Source organism: Carettochelys insculpta, chromosome 11, assembly GCF_033958435.1.
Source record: "Carettochelys insculpta isolate YL-2023 chromosome 11, ASM3395843v1, whole genome shotgun sequence".
In the NCBI taxonomy this organism is placed as follows: domain Eukaryota; kingdom Metazoa; phylum Chordata; order Testudines; family Carettochelyidae; genus Carettochelys; species Carettochelys insculpta.
In genome coordinates this window covers 34,452,734-34,469,263 of record NC_134147.1, presented here as the reverse complement: position 1 = coordinate 34,469,263, position 16,530 = coordinate 34,452,734, and the positions used below count along the sequence as shown (strand labels likewise).

The window sequence follows — 16,530 nt, the reverse complement described above, 5'->3', positions numbered from 1 at the left end:
CTCCTGGGTCATGACTTCACAAAGATTACAACCATTGGCCGTTCCTACACAGGCCACTTTCTTCAAAAGTGGCATGGTAACACATGGTCTGAAATATGCTAATGAGGCGTGGGTGCAAATTCCCTATGCCTAATTAGCATAACGTCATGTGATTTGGAGTCCAGAAGACCGTTCTTCAGACTCCAAAACGATGTGTAGAAGTGCGGCCCTGGGGGGGCTTCTTCCGGAGGCCCCTTCTTCCCTTCCAGAAGCTCCCCCCGGGGCCACGCTTCTACATGTTTTGGAGTCTGGAAGAACGGTCTTCCGGACTCCAAATAATGTGGTGTTATGCTAATAGGTGTAGGGAATCTGCATCCACACCTCATTAGCATATTTCAGGCCCTGTATTACCATGCCACTTTCGAGGAAATGGCCATTGAGTGAAGTTTGCTCAACTGGCTGCAGTTTCCCATAGTACTCTACTTTGTTACATAAGCTGTTCCCTTTTGCTTTCTCTATTGTCTCAGTCTCATATCTTAAGAACAATATGATGAGCATGTACCTGAAATGTTGCATGTATTTTACCAACTTTTACCCACAACTCCAGACTAAATCATCCAGTTAGTCCATCAGGAGGTTAAAGTCCACAGAGGAAAAAAGAATTGAGGGATTTAGTGTTAGATAAGCAGACTTTGTAGTCTGTATTGCTGTTTTCATGTGTTCTAATGGATCAGGCTTGCTCTAATAACTATAGTGTGTTAAGCAGTTGACTCAGTTCTCTCCCCATGATGTTTCTTACCTTTCCTGGAAACTTCAGAGGCTTTTTGTAGTTGACCATCTGTCCATAAATATTCAGACTGCTTCATCCATGTTTAGAAATGTAGAATTTCTGGAAGAAGTTGCGTGAAAACTGGAAGTTCTTCCAAATATGAATGCTAAAGTATGCATTCTGCCTCAGGGGAAGAAAGCTCATGTAATATCTTCCCATACCTACATCCTTTTGTGGGGGAGACAGGGAGCTGTATGCATCTTGCTTGTGGTATTATTGAAGATCTCTCACGTATGTACTGAGAACAGGATCCTGGAAGAACTTCTGTCACACACATTCATACAAGCTTTTCAACGGAAGCTAAATGTTCAGCTGTATTTGAAAAATCTTACACCAGTGATTCTTTTGGTTCTTTTCTTTAGATATCACGCTTCAGTGGCTTATTCAGCATTCAAAATCTAGAAGAAGCTGAAGTCTTCATGGAATCTCCCAGCTGGCCATAACTTCAGAAATGTCCACTCCCTCCATGATGAATTACTACCCAATAGTGCTCTTTGTATCCAAGAAATGGTCTTTTTCAGTTCATTTATCATGTGCACTGCTGAAGACATATATTCCTGTTCCTATCACAAAGAATCAACTAGAGTTGTCATGATAGTCAGCACAAAAGGGTTTATTATACAGCTGTCTAAAGAATGTGCATGTGTGGGGCCAGGGGAATCTTTTTAAAAAAAAAAACAAAAAAAAAACACTATACCATATTAAATCAGAGTACCTTTCTGTTCTGGTCTTTCTGGGCCAGACTTTTATATTTGATTATTTTCAGAAGTGGTAAACTGTTTTATTTTCTAGGGTTTAATGGCTTGAAGATGCTGGCACTGCACAGCATTAAGATTCTAGTGCCATATAAGGCATTTAGAAAACCTTTGTGTGACATGTAGAATGCTAACTTATTTTTATCTCACAAATGCGTGTGAGGTGCATATTGTACAATTCAGAAATGGAAACTCTTTGCCTAGGGGAGCACTAGGTCATCACTAATTCTTCTACAGGTGGGACTTTATGTAGTCACTTTTAAACAGACAAGCCAAATCTTGTATTTGTCCATATCCTTATTTCTATTGTCCTTTTTGTGTAACGTTTTATAGGTTTCAAAATGGAATATTTTACTAAATGCTTTCAAGAGGTGAAGTGTTCTAGCAGGCTAAAGAAATTGCTGAGTATCGCTTTGCCACAAATGCTTTCCTTTTCTTTCCCCCCCCCCCCCCCATCACCCAGATGCTTAAATGATTGAAACACCAGAACAAATCTGAGCTGCTGCATGATATGCAAACTACTTTATTTTGGTAACCAGTCCTATTATTGACTTTCAGTACTGCATGTGTGTAACTGTCTAGTCAAGTATCTGTTGTTCATGGAGTAGCTGGGCACAGTTTCACCTGGTGCTATGGAATAGCTATTGTGACAACTCTAGACCTGCCTGCTTGCTCAATGTAATCATGTGCAAAGTCTACAGGTTATAAGTTGAAATGTTTCATTTTGTCTCAAAGCACAAGAGAGCCAATGAATTGACCCCATTTCTTGATTAGCTTCTACAGTATAGAGAAGTATGTATAAACTAAAGATTGTAATGTCTTTGTAGCTATACTTTCTCAGTGACTTCAGTATATATTTAAAGGGACAGATGACTGGACTGGTTTGTTCACATAGTAATGTTAATGTAGCCCACTGTATTGTATACAACTATGGTACACCTGCTTGTCTTGTCTCACACTGTGTGTGATTCTTTTAAGCAGCACCTAAACACAGATTGAGATGGTGCACTTTTGTCCATCTCATAATTAAGACAAACCAGTTATTAATTGCTATGGCCTTACTGTTCTGTACCAACTACTGCACTGTGCACACATCTCCATTCATAAAGCTACCCTGCATTTTAGTTTCTTTTCATTCTTTGAAGCATGGTTTCTATTAATCCCATACTAGTGTTGGTGCTGTAGAGAAGGGTATATTAACTTGCTACTGTAGACACTAGTTCTGGGTGAACTGCTACAGTTACTTTATTTAGCAACTTTGCTTGTGCCTAAAATAAGGAAACTGAACTAGATTGTGTGAATCTTTCTGTGGGGACCAGGTCACTCTTTAGTTAACTGGCCTATAGCTGAACTTGATGTGTTTGGTGTGTATCTACTTGACTGCTTTTAGAATTTATGGCCTCCAAACACTACTACCAGCTGTTAACCTGTGCATTAATCTCTGCATGTGAACAACTTACATAATTACTGAACTTTGTAAATAATGACTTTTTTTATTTAGGTGGATGCATATTGTTGGTTTATTGCTCTTCAGCTTTATTCAATAAACTTACATTTTGAGGGCTGTATTGACACTGACTCCTCAATTAGTCTGGCTTAATGTCTTTCTATGGGCCATGGCCAACTACTAACTATATTAACTTCTAAAATGAAACAATCAAAATATAGCGATGGACAACATATCATGGTGCATGGAGATAATGGTTGGTCAGTCTGAGAGCCCCCTTACTCACTGCTTCTTTGTACATGGAACTCATTGCTTCTTGCTTAGATTCAGGGGAAAATCACAACAGTCCAGTCTGTTATCATATTGTCTGTTTATAACACAGGGCAGGCCACAGAACTTCCCCAAAATAATTGTTAGAGCATATCTCCTTAGGATGATGTCTGATCTTGATTTAAAAGTTGTCTGATGGAGAATCTACAATGATATTGGGTTAACTGCTCTCCTTGTTATATTCAGAATAGAAATAAGATGTAAATTTGTCTGTCTTCAATTTCTAGCTGTTGGATTATAACACCTTTCTCTGCTGGATTGAACAGCCCATTATTCAATATTTGTCCCTCATATAAGTACTTTTTAGCGGGTTGCCTCTTACATCCTCTTAGTCAAGGAGCTCAATCTATTAGCTTAACAATTTCTAAGGACTGGGTTTGCTCAGACCTTTAATTGTTCTCATGGCTCTTCTCTGCACCCTCTTCAATTTATCAATATCCTTCTTGAATTATGGATGCTAGAACTGTTGAAAGTCATATCGGTGCCAAATATGAAGGTGAAATAAACTTTTTTACTTCTACTTAAAATTGCCCTGTTCAGACATCCAAGGAGTGCATTTAGCCCTTTTGGCCAGAATATTGGTGATCTCTTTTTGCTATTTACTACACTCCCAGTTTTTCTCATCAGCAAAAACTGATTTTTTTTTCCCTTCCAGATCATTAATATGGATTTTAAATAGAGTAGGGCTGAGAACTCATCCTGTGTCAGAGTAGCAGCAGTGTTAGTCTGTAGCTACTCTGAAGAAGCGTTCTCACCCAGAAAAATGAATGTGTTAATCCTTAAGGTGGTACAGGACTGCTTGTGTTTTTTCTTTTGGGTCATTCCCTGTGTGACATTCCTCCCCTCCCTCCAAAAAAAACCAAACAAACAAGAAAACACAGCTTTTGAATGATTCCCAGTTTACCGTTAAACACTGAGATCCATCAGTTAGCTAGCTCTTAGTCCATTTGTGTGCCACGTTAATTATGTATTTCTAGTTTCCCTTCATCAAAATGTCATGCATTACTAAGTCAAATGTCTCATGGTTTTCTGGATATATTTAATGCTATTACCTGTATTGGCTAAACTTTTATCAAAATATCAAATTACTTTATGATCAGATTTCTATAAACTCATGTTGACTAGCATTATGTATGCTCCATTTGTTAATTCCTGTTTAGGCACTACACTTTTTTTTTTTTGGGGGCGGGGAAGTGATGTTAGACTGAGCCTAAAACTGGCTAGGATGACCTAGTCACTCTCTAAATATTGGCAGAACAGTAGTTTTCTTCTGGAACTTTCCTGGTGCTGAGACTTGCTGATGATCAACATTACTGCTCCAATAGGCTCCTCAATCCTCTCAAATTCTTATATGTAAAATACCTAGACATATTGATTTTTAAAATATTTATCTTTAATAGTTGCAGTTTTTAACATCATCCTGAGATGATTCCCAATTATTCACGTTACTGATTAAATTTTCTCCCATGTGACGACGACTTCTTGTCTTCAGATTTGTGAAATTAGCCCTTATAAAGCACCTAGCATATGATCGCTGATCTAGAATTTTTGTTTGCATAGTCTAAATATGGTGACTTGTCTCTGGACTATATTGATCCAATTGCCCTCGTTATGTGAAGACAAAGTCTAAAACAGAATTCCCTGATGTTGAATCCAACACCTTTTTTTTAGGTAGGAAGTTTTTGAATATATTCAGAAAATTCCAGGGATGTTTTAATACTGGCAGCATGCGACCTCTAGTGTGTGACTCAAATTTGAGTCCCTCATAGTTGAGCTGCTTTTTTTCCCTGCTATACATTAGAAATAAGGATAGATGGAACTATTCATGTTGTTCCCTGGTGTTGGTTGGTAGTCTGTAGCAAATGCCAACTAATCTTCTTTTTGTTCTATCTGATAAGACACTGATCCCTACACACTTCAGATGTTATGTTGAATTATCAGTGACACAAACAGGTAATACCATTATCTGTCTCTTCCCCCTTCTCTTTTGCACAGTTTTTGATTCCTACACAGATTATGGTCCATGATTTTAACTTTACAATCATGGGCATCATTGCACAATTTTTCATTTATACCAGTTTATGCTCAGACGAACAGTTCTGATTCTTGTTGCACCAGCTCCTAGCATTGGTGTACAGGCAACTGAATAATTTCTCTTCCTGTCCTTCGGTTTCTTAATTTTCTTAACATCTTGATTCTACTTGGAATGCTCATGTGTTCCTTCTTTACCCTCCTCTGTTGTGATGAGTTTAACAGCAGCCAGCCTGGCTCATGAAGCTTTACTTCCACATCTGCTCAGGTGGTGGCCTTTCGCACAATACAGCTCCTGCTCCCCACACAAGGTGGGCTAGTGTTTTTCATCAAACCAAAATCCTGTGTCACTTACCTAATTAGCAGTTTGCTTCTAGCATCTTCAGCATTCTCTCTTGCCCTTCGATTTGTGCGACAGGAAAAACTTTTTGCAAGTGATCTTCTCTAAGAACATGCTTCTGAGGCATCATGAGCTGTGCCCATATGAACAGTTACCAACTGGATTCTTTCCCATTGACCTCCTGTTGTCCCTCCACGAGCAGAGGAAGGAACCATTGATCCCAACAAAGCTCATTTTTAATAGCTATTGCTTTCAACCATCCTCAATGTAAGATGAAAAAATTTTGGTACACGTCAATTGCCTCTGTTCTGGTCCTGTTATTTATGGGCTTTTGTAGAAGGACACTTTACAGTTCCTGTTCCATTACCCCATCAGTTTAAAGTGGTGGGCCACACTTATCACCAAATACCCCTATGTACCTGCAGTACTACAGGCATCCTTGCCAAGTGTTTTAGGGTCAAGTTGTTCACTTCAGTGGGAGTCCACCCCTCCACAAGTAAGATAATACAGTATATTTACCCACTTGCTCCAACTCCATTAAGGCAATGAGTGCTGTGAGTACTTGGTTTGTTGCAACCATGTAATATGGATCCTACTTAAGATGGCTTTTATCTTTAGGGCTGTCCACTTTAGCACTACTTTAAGTATGATAAGCCTGCAAGATTTAGGGGAGGGAAGCAGAGGTGGGCTATATGAGTGCTTTTGCTGTATTGCTGGGAGGTGCTGTACGGTAAGATTTTAAATGCTGTAATTACAGCAGCTTATTATGAAGGATAAATATATTCACTGTTTGTTCTTGGCTATCTGTGTAACTAAGTTTCCATTCTGAAACTGTATAGCATATTGATGGGGGGGCGGGGGGGGAAATGGCACTGATCAAAATAGATGTGTATCGTAAGCTAGATGCTTGAACTCACATTTTTACATGGCTAAGGCAAATTTCTGTAGGCAGGCACTCATAAATTGCTGAGTCAATCAATGACCCTCCTATTAAATATGAAGTGCAAGGAAGGGATTAACAATGCCCTGTTAAATCTATAGGGTCATGGCTACACTGGTTGCTATTTTGGGATACGATTGTATCCCGAAATAGCAACCCACCAGCTAAAGCTTGTCTTTTGTTTCCCCTACTCTTTGTAAGAAGGGTAGCAGAAACTTCAACATAGCTGCTTATTTTGAACTTTGGTACCATTTGAACAGCACAGTTCGAATTTAAGTTAACGCAAAATAACTTGTGTTGCACAAATTGCATAAATGAGTTATGGCTACAGTGTCACTGTAGGCTAGGAGTCAAAAGAACAAATCTACATCAGTCTTGCAAGGTAATGAGCAAACACCATTGAATCTGTTTGAATACATCAGCTGTTTCTGCCTTGAAACCTTATTTCTGATCCAGTTCACTGACTGAAATGCGTGTCTATTAAAAAAAAAAAAAAAAAGGGGGGGGGGCATGTCAAAAGGTGACTAGTCTGGTCTGTGCAGACGGAGAGAGGTAACGTTGAGTACACATCTGTGCTGATCACACTCTTCAGTCTTGGAGCAGTCCTTGATTATTGGCATAAGACAACCCCCTGTCTCCTATTGAGAGGAAAGGTAGCTAAGTATTATATGAAATTGGCTATTGATTTTAATCTAACTTTTATCTGGTACAGTTAAGATTTGAGACCAAGTGCCCTTCAGTAGTAATGAAATTTGGAGAAAGGATAAGGTTAAGTGCGTGTCAGTAGTTCATTGTATACAGTGCTATCTTATGTTTCATCTGCATTGGCCCATCAACAGTGTCTCTTCGGTGCCTCAATTAAATCACCAAATTTTAAACATTTTGCCAAAGGTCTTTACCCCAAAACTAACAGATTTTTAGAAACTATTCCTGGAAAGTATGAGTGGCCTAATCTGCCACTGGTTTGATGCACTGTGTTTAGGAGGTAACCTAAATTCTCTCTACATTTAAGGTGTACATATTTGTTCTCATAAAGCCCAGTTAGAATATCCAGTACTGCATACTCTGTCCTCTTTAGTTTTTAGATTTGTGATCTGCCTTTTTGTTAACTGGCACTTGCAGCAGTTTTCAGGTTGAAATCATTTTAAAGGGATGCCTTGTGTTAGACAGAAACCTCTTGGCTTAGGTGCTATAGTCAGCTCTGGCAATGAGAATAGCTGAGCTCGACTAATTGTCGTAAGGTAACCAAATGATAAGGTTGTAAATGCTTTGGAGGAATAGTTACCTCTAAAAAGTGCAAAACTTAAATGGAAGAAGGGTTATTTTTCAGCCATAAGTTCTGAAACTTCTAAAGTTGTACATGTTGGGTCTTAGCATTGGCATGTCCCTAAGGAAAACCTGGTAAGATATAGAGCCAGCGAATTAAACTCCTACAAATATGCATTTAATTAATGTGGGGCGTTTAAACATGCTTTCATTGTTGCTTGGTGGCCTTTTAGTGTTTGTATGGTATCCTAATTATTTAGAGCCGATGGCCACTCTAGAGTCTTTGTAATTTGTCAGAAATCTCCCAACAGGGCACGAGGATTGATCAGTGGATGTTATCCTACTCTCTATCAGTAGCTGTAGACTGTGGTTTAGGGGGTTGCATGTAGGCATCCAAAGAACTTGATGGTGTGAAACTTCTTTTAAGTTGTGGGAGATTCACACCTCATCATTTTGGCTTGAGAAATGCTTGTCTGGCCAGTACTTCATCTGAATGAAATTAAAGAAGCTATATAGTTCCTGCTGCCAGGATTAGTGATTTTTGGGGAATATATCCTAGTAGGTGGAGTTGTCTCAACAAATTTAAGGGTTGTGCATGTGTATGTACGTGCACACTTGAATACTCTGTTTGGCTGATGTAGAATATGTTGTATCATAGTTACAATATTTTAAAGAAGACTTCTTTTCCTTAAAGTTGATAACCCAGTAATCGTCAGGTTGCTAAATCACTGACTTAATATTTTGCCCATTTACTGCAGATGTCCTGTTATATGGTACTGTTTTTGGTTTTGTTTTGCTAGTAATCAAAAATAGGAAGACAAATTTTTTTCACAGGTGGCATGCCTGGACAGTGCTCCCTACTGGCTCTATTTTACTTTGCACTCAGGCCAAACTTCTAAAAAGATAATAGTAAAAATGTAGGTGGTAAGGGAAGTGAGTTTTTCCTCAAGGAAGAAATTAACCATGTGACTGGTTTAAAATGGATGGATTTTTTTTTTCTTGTTTAGTCTTTCAACGGATGCACCATTTTTTAAACAACTTTTTTTTTTGTCCCTGAAATGTTAGTTTGCTGAAGGCTGGTCTCCACTAAACCACAGTACATTTTATACGGCCATATCTTTAGTGGTGCTAGAGCTTAATAAGTATATGCTGTGGTAATACATTATTGATTGTCACTTAAAGGTAATAAAATACACATTCATTCAGCAATCATGTATATACATACTTATTTTTAAAGGGGCACGCAATGTGATTAGAGGGTTCTTACCTCTATGCCCCCATTGGTAAAAGATAATAGATTTTGTACTTGGACCACTAACTTTTAATCACAGTTTTGCTGTATACTGTTTAAAAGCTACATCTGCCACTGGGAAGATTTAAATTGGGCATTTTTCTTATGAGAGGTTAACTTTGCAACTTCTCTTATTATAGGTTTTCAGTGTAATGTTCTAAATATTTTAACAGGTCCTGCCACATGTGCAGTCTCAGTGGAACCACATGTGTGTTTTGAGATGTGTAGCTAGACAGGGAGGAGAGAGCACAATGTGACTTGCCTCCCTTCCTCTCTCATCCTCTTGTATCGCTACTGCAGCTGATCCAGTGGTTTCCAGGGTTCCCATGGGCCTGGCCTGTTTAGAATGTTCATATTCAGTTTATTTTGGTATGCAGTCAAAAATGTTCCTGAGCAACATCAGTGAGAGAAAGTGGTTTAAAAAATCGCCAACATATTGAGATCAACCTGGGTGGATTTCCATAGGACAAGGAAAAAGGCAGTTCTCTAACCAAGGGCTTTGTCCCTGTTCCATTTAAAAGTTCAAGTGTTAGTGCTTTTCTAAAAAGGTCACATGGATCATCTACAATGGAAAATGCTAGGCAACTGAAATGTCCAGGGTTACTCCCAGTTTTGCCATATTCTTTTATGGATGCTTTTTGTAATCAAACTGGTGATACGCTTAGTGTTTGGAGTACTGAATTAGAAGCCAAGATATGTGGCCTCTGTACCCAGTTTGAAAACTGACTTGCTGCATGATGTTATGCACATCACTTAACCTTCTCATTTATTCTGGTGTTTCAATATCTGCCTATGAAATAGAGGAAACAAAGTAACTCAACAATGAAAATGTTGTAAAAGTGCTATTGTCTGTGCATTATGTATGTATATAAAGTCTTACTGATGCATGTCCCATAATGAGCACCTTCTAGATACTGATGTAATTATTGGCTTCTAAATGTTAATAGGTAAGTGTTTAAATTAACAAATAAGATTATGAATAACTTTGAAGTTGTCTTCATCTGCTTTTTGTTTACTGGCCTATTGTTGAGTGGATGGAAATCCCATTGTTGAATACTGCAGGAACAGTAGGCTCTGTATAGACTGCATTTCACAGCATATTTAAATACTTTTACAGTATGCTCGACAATGTGTGATCACTGAAAAGTACCTTGTGGCTTGCTACAGAGAACAAGCTCTTATTTTGTCACTTTGAAGTTGGGTTGCATCCTTTACAAAAGGGAACTGGGCCAGCAGCAAATCAGCAGTTATTACAAATGCAGTTTGATGGATGTGATTTCTCATGGAAATCAATAGAAGTTGCATCAATGTAACTTGAGAGCTGAATTTGAAAGCTATCGTCTGTAAATCACAGGGTCAGAATGGAACCATTTCTGGTTAGTGTTGGATCAGAAATATGCTTGGAATTTTAAATTTCAGTGCTTGTGATGGATCCTGTGCGTCTATCCCAGCCAGAGGGATAGAGGAGTTTGCTTGCCCTCCCCTTGTATGTTCCCCTGTGTTATGAGGAAACCATGCCCTGCCTGATACTTGCTTCAGTAAGTTTAAGCCTTGAATTGTAAGCTTTCTTGCTCATTTTTTAATTTCCTAGAGATCTGAAAATTCATAGTTATCAGGGCAGATTTCATAGATCACATTAATTGGCAAAAAAGGTAAATGAGAGACCAGAAGAACAGCAAGCTGTTATAATGGGTGTTTTAGTAAAAGCCAAACTTGATAAGGGAGGACTGAAACTTGCTTTAGTACAAAAATACCCAGGTCATGGTCCCATTTTCAAAAGTAACTTGAGGTATGAGCTTTGACTTAAGTGAGACTAAAGGTTGGAAGTCCAAAGGCACTTTCTTTGGAAACTTGGATTAAGGCTCGAAGTCAATTTAAACCCAGATTCCCAAAGGTATTTAGATGTCTAACTCCCATGCATTATTGATTACACTTACCTCCATAGTTTCTGGAACCAGCATCTTAAATATTTATTTTTTTTTAATCCTAAGGACTTCATTGCTGTAGTGAGTTGAGTAGCCAAGAAGGAATTAAAACTGAGCACCTGACTCCCAGTCTGGACTATTGTATCTTTCTGAACTAATTCAACTAATTTATTTTTAACTGGAGAATAGCAAGTTTCGTGCAGGAGGTATTAGAGCATGGCTAGAGTTTGTGCTGGAAATTGGCAGGAGCTGACAGTTTATTTGTTCAGTCTATGGCAGCTGACTGTCGGAGCGCACACAACCATTGTCTGCATTTCTTGAGATTAAAAATGAGTGGAAAAGTGAGATTCTTTGAAGCACTAATTGCATTATAAACAATAACCCTATAAGGAGACTGACAAGACATCTGTATTGTTTGAAAAGCTGTCAAATGCACTAATTACTGCAGTCATTCCCAACCTAATATGAAAACAAAAAAAAAAAAATCAAGTAGCACTTCAAAGACCTAACAAAATAATTGATTAGGTGAGCTTTGTGGGACAGACCCCCTTCTTCGGACCATACCTATACCAGACTTAATATTTAAAGCTCGGAGAACCACCTGAATTACCTACCAGGAGAAATAAAAAAAAAAAAAAAAAAGACAAATTTGACAGGGCCAGATGAATACGCAGACACCAGCTACTCCAAGGTAGGCCCAAAAAAGCCAAGAATAGAACACCACTGGTCATACCTACAGCCTCCAACTCAAACCACTGCAGTGCATTATTAAAGACGTACAACCTATCCTGAATCAGGATGCCACACTCCAGAGGGCCCTAGGTGCCAGGCCTGTTCTCTCCTACAGACATCCTCCCAATTTTATGAGGATTCTCACCCACAACCACATCCTAATACGGCAGGAACACCAGTCCTGGAACTCTTCCTTGCAACAAAACCCGCTACCAGCTTTGTCCACGTGTCTATTCTGGAGATACCAGCGCTGGACCTAGCCAGGTTATTCACAGAATCACAGGCACATCCTCATGTTCCTCAGTTAACATCATATGCCATCATGTGCCAACAATGCCCAGATGCTTTGTATATAGGACAGACTTCAAACGCTCTTAGACAAAGAGTTAATGGGCACAAAACAGACACAAAAGCACGCCTGAGCCACAAACTTGTTAGCCAGCATTTTAATGGATTGGGCCATTCTGAACATTTGCATTTTACTGAAGGGTAATTTTCACAATGGTCTAGAAAGAGGCTGCTGAACTTTTATATTCAAATTTGACACATTAACGTGGTTTGAAGTGGGATGAGAATTTTCTGGGTCATTTATAGGGGCTCTTTTGCATACCTGGCTTAATCTAATGCTTGACTCCCTCCCCCCACCCCTTCTGTCCCTCTACTCTCTGATTTGCTCACCTTAATATCTTTTTCTGATTCGTCAACCTTGATTACTATTTTTGGTTCTCTGTGCCTTAAATATTGAGTCTGTCCTAGTATGGCTATCGTCTGAAGAAGTGAGTCTGTCCCATGAAAGTTCAGCTAATAAATTACTGTTAGTCTTTAAAGTGCTACTTGACTGCTTTTTTTTGTTTTGTTTTTGTTTTGATACTATCCAAAATTAGGGCTGTCTACACTAGCCCAAAACTTCAAAGTGGCCATGCAAATGGCCATTTCAAAGATTACTAATGAAGTGCTGAAATACATATTCAGTGCCTTGTTAGCATGTTACCAACCATGGAACTTCGAAATTGCTGTGGCCTGTCCAGACAGGGCTCCTTTTCTAAAGGACCCCGGAAACTTTGAAATCCCCTTATTCCTATCAGCAGGTGTACCCTACCAGCAGATCGGAATAAGGGGATTTTGAAGTTGCTGGCGTCCTTTTGAAAAGGAGCCCTTTCTGGATCAGCCATGGCAATTTTGAAGTGCTGTGGCTGGCGGCATGCTAAGTTGGTGCTGAATATGCATTTCTGTGCCTCATTAGTAATCTTCCAAATGGCTATTTGCATAGCTATTTCAAAGATTTGGGTTAGTGTAGACACTGCCAAGGGGTTCCTAAGAGGGAAATATTCCTCAAGTCTGTTCCCTATGACTTTCCAAAGGTGTTTAAAGCATATTAGCCGTGTCTACACTAGCCCAAAACTTCAACCCTGGGTACTTCAAAATCCCCTTATTCCTATTTTGCATGGCCATTTTGAAGATTTGGGCTAGTGTAGATGTAGCCCTTGTCTTTTTAAAATCATTGCAACCAATGAATGTAGAGGTTGTAAGTGAAATTGTGGGGAGTCCTTTGGCATGTTGCCACTATGGGGGGTAGAGCCAACATTTGTAAGTATATACCAAAATTAAAGTAATTAAATTTCATGCTTCAGAGACTAAAAGGGTGGCTTAAGCAGCTGAAATTTCCCCAAAGTCCAGCATTGTACAATTAAATAACAATATTGGCTGCTACACAGGCAAGGCTCGAGAGACTTGATATGAAGAGCTGTGGCAAATCTTGTTCTCCTCCACTCAGTCCATAATGTTCTTCATGTGTTTCTCAGCCTAAATGTGGAACCCTCATCTTTAAAATGTATCAGGTGTTTCCCAAAGCTGGACATTCCCATAACCTGCAGTTTAAGCAAAGCTAAAGTTATTTTTATTAAAATAATTCACACCCCAGAGAGGGTGAAATCCTATGCCAACTCTCAAGCCAGGAGTCCTTCAAGAAGTGCAATATACATGGCATAGAACTAGTTCCACAGCATCAGTGTAATTCATATTAATCAATAAGGAGATGGCACCAGTCATACAGAAGAGAAAGCTTTATTTCTAACAATGAGCATTTTCTTTAGAGATCATACAGACCAAGTGTGGGTGTTTGTACCACTGTGTGAGATTCAGCAGTTTCAGATCCCAAGAGTTCAGCTGAATCTATTTTTCATTTTCTCTGTGGGTTAGTGTTCCTCCCCCTAAAGTTGGGGGTTTGAACAGTCAAAGCAAAACTCAAAACAGTGTTAATTCTTATAGTTTCAGGCAGCAGCCATTCATCTCTGGGCACATTCCACAGTATTGTCATGCTAACAAACTGGCCCAGATTTGAGGACCTTATAGATTCTATCAATGGATTGTCCTCAAATTTCAAGTTTGCAATGGAATATTAGACTGTGTGTGTTTTTAACATGGTTTGGGGTTTTCTAATTGTTTGTCCATGCCAGCTTTTATCCTTTTTATATAGCAGTGACACAAATACAACTGAAGTAGTTCAGGCTATAAAGGAAACTTAACATTTGCATAAAAATGCTGATGAAAGATGGGCTTATTTAAAAATGTGCTGTCATTTAAAGTCCCCCCACCACCCCACCCCACCCCACAAATAACCAACCTAAACAACTTTGAAATAGAACATATGGCCCTTTTTTATTATATGGCTTAACACAAACATGATTCTGTTATTTCAGAGGTACCCACTACAAGCTTCCACAGATCCGTACAATTTAAAAATGACAAACACAGCAGTTTCTCTAACTCAAGCTCAGAAAATTAACGCCCCCCCAGCAACTTCTGAGAGATGCCTGTGTGAATCAGTTGCTCTGTAACTAAGTAGACTTCTGTTATAGCAAAAGACTGTGAAATCCACAAAAGAATATCCTGCCTCAAAATATATGAATCTGTCATAGGTTCTGCTGAGTAAATCTGATTAGCTAGACACCCAGGAGCTAGTACTCTGTCAGCTGAAGCTTTCCTACTGATAACAGTAGGTGAGGTAAGGTGTGGGTGGGTGGAGCTGGAGGAAAGGAAACTGTCCGTAAGGTATCCAGGACTGAAACCAACAGAGTCCTCAGTCAAAATCCCTATCCCCTTTATTCCATCCAGAAATGAACTGGAACTTTGGTGGTTTCTAAGGCATGTTAGATGTGCAGTAAGTAAAGATGGGTAGCAGTGCACCATGTTCACCACTAGCCAGCTAGAGTAATGTTCAAATATTGCCCCAAATGTGCTTGGTTGACATGATTCTCTGATAGTGACTTTTTTCCTATTCTGCCATTTTTAAATAAGACAGAATAATCTGCCATAACTAAAGGAAATGAGTTTACTGCTCCAACTTAAATACAAACCCTGAAATTTAGATACCTCAAAGGTAAAGATTCAGAACTTTGTGGGTTTTTTGCCATTATAATATTTCAACATAAGCAGTATGCAAATAAGCTGATTTGAAGCCAATGCATATCCAAATAGGTCTGGGATGGAATTTTAGGTTTAAATCAGAAATTCCTGACCTATTAGTTTGATAGGACATTACCTCATGGTATTTTGATGTTATTTTCACAGTGCGTATATTAAAAATATTTAGTCTTCAGAAGAATGTTTCCTTACTGATTTTCTCCCCATCTTTCCCATATTTGATATGACTAGTTTTGATCTAATTTCAAGCTATGCCTTCCCAAAAACCTAACAATATAAAATACAACTCTGTGTTAACACTTGCTAGTTAACTCTCTTTGTGGTCATGTTCTACTGTTCCTCCAAAAGCTGGATTTTAAAGTTAGTTATTACATTGCTATCCATTTAAGTTACATAATTAGAAACAGGTGTGCTTTTCTTACAGGGATTTAAAACCCTGCTATGTTTGTATTTGCTTTGCTTCTCTTTTGAGCCTTCCATCCAAGGCCATGTAATCTAAGTATTTGATGAGATTGTCTCTGTGGAAGAATACATCTTACATATGTAGCAAAACACTGAACTCTATAACCTAGCAGATCTTTCTCATTTCTAACTTACATGATCTGTGGTTGGAACTCAGACTGGAGTTTTGGAAGCCAGTCATTTTTACATACCTGGCCCTGCTCCCTACTGAAGAATGTCCTGGCCTATGGAAAATGAGAACGCAGGTAGTGCCTTTCGAGACTAACAGATTACGGCCTCAGCTTTTGTAGGTAAAACCCCCATCAGATGAGTTGGAATAGAAATTAGAGGCAGGGGTGTATAAATAAGAGAACAAAAATACTTCAAGTATAGGACCTGTGTTAATGATGCTAATCAAATTAGCGTGGACATGTCTCATTCTCAGCAGTTGTGGAGATGTGACTATAAAGAAAGAGGAAATTGTCATTGTAGTGTTAACCAGATAATATCCTTACTCAATTCTAAATTGGTTATTGAACTCTCAAATTAACCCCAGTTCAGCTCTTTTCCTTTGTCATAGGGCTATAAAGTTCTTTTGTACAAGACTGTCTGTCTATTTTTAAATCCCTGCCTGAAGGGGCAGGGATGTTAAGGCATTTCCCCTACACCTCTGTCTGTCACTTGTGCTAATGTATGATTTGCATCCATTTAGCGGGGGGGGGGGGGGGGGGGTGGAGAGAAAGATGGGTTTGGGTAATATACATGGCAGAAAGGGTGGTTAAGAAACTACATAGCCATTTT

At 38.9% G+C, this 16,530-nt stretch overlaps 1 protein-coding gene across 1 annotated transcript in view; it reads left to right on the top strand.

Moving 5' to 3' along the window:
• Window positions 1-12,640, top strand: part of ARL8B (ARF like GTPase 8B) — a 39,826-nt gene extending 27,186 nt beyond the window's left edge. The window contains exon 7 of the mRNA XM_075004812.1: window positions 1,171-12,640. Coding sequence (XP_074860913.1) covers window positions 1,171-1,220 — 50 coding nt within the window. The 3' untranslated portion in view covers window positions 1,221-12,640. The remainder of the gene's footprint in view (window positions 1-1,170) is intronic.
• The last annotated feature ends 3,890 nt before the right edge of the window (window positions 12,641-16,530 follow it).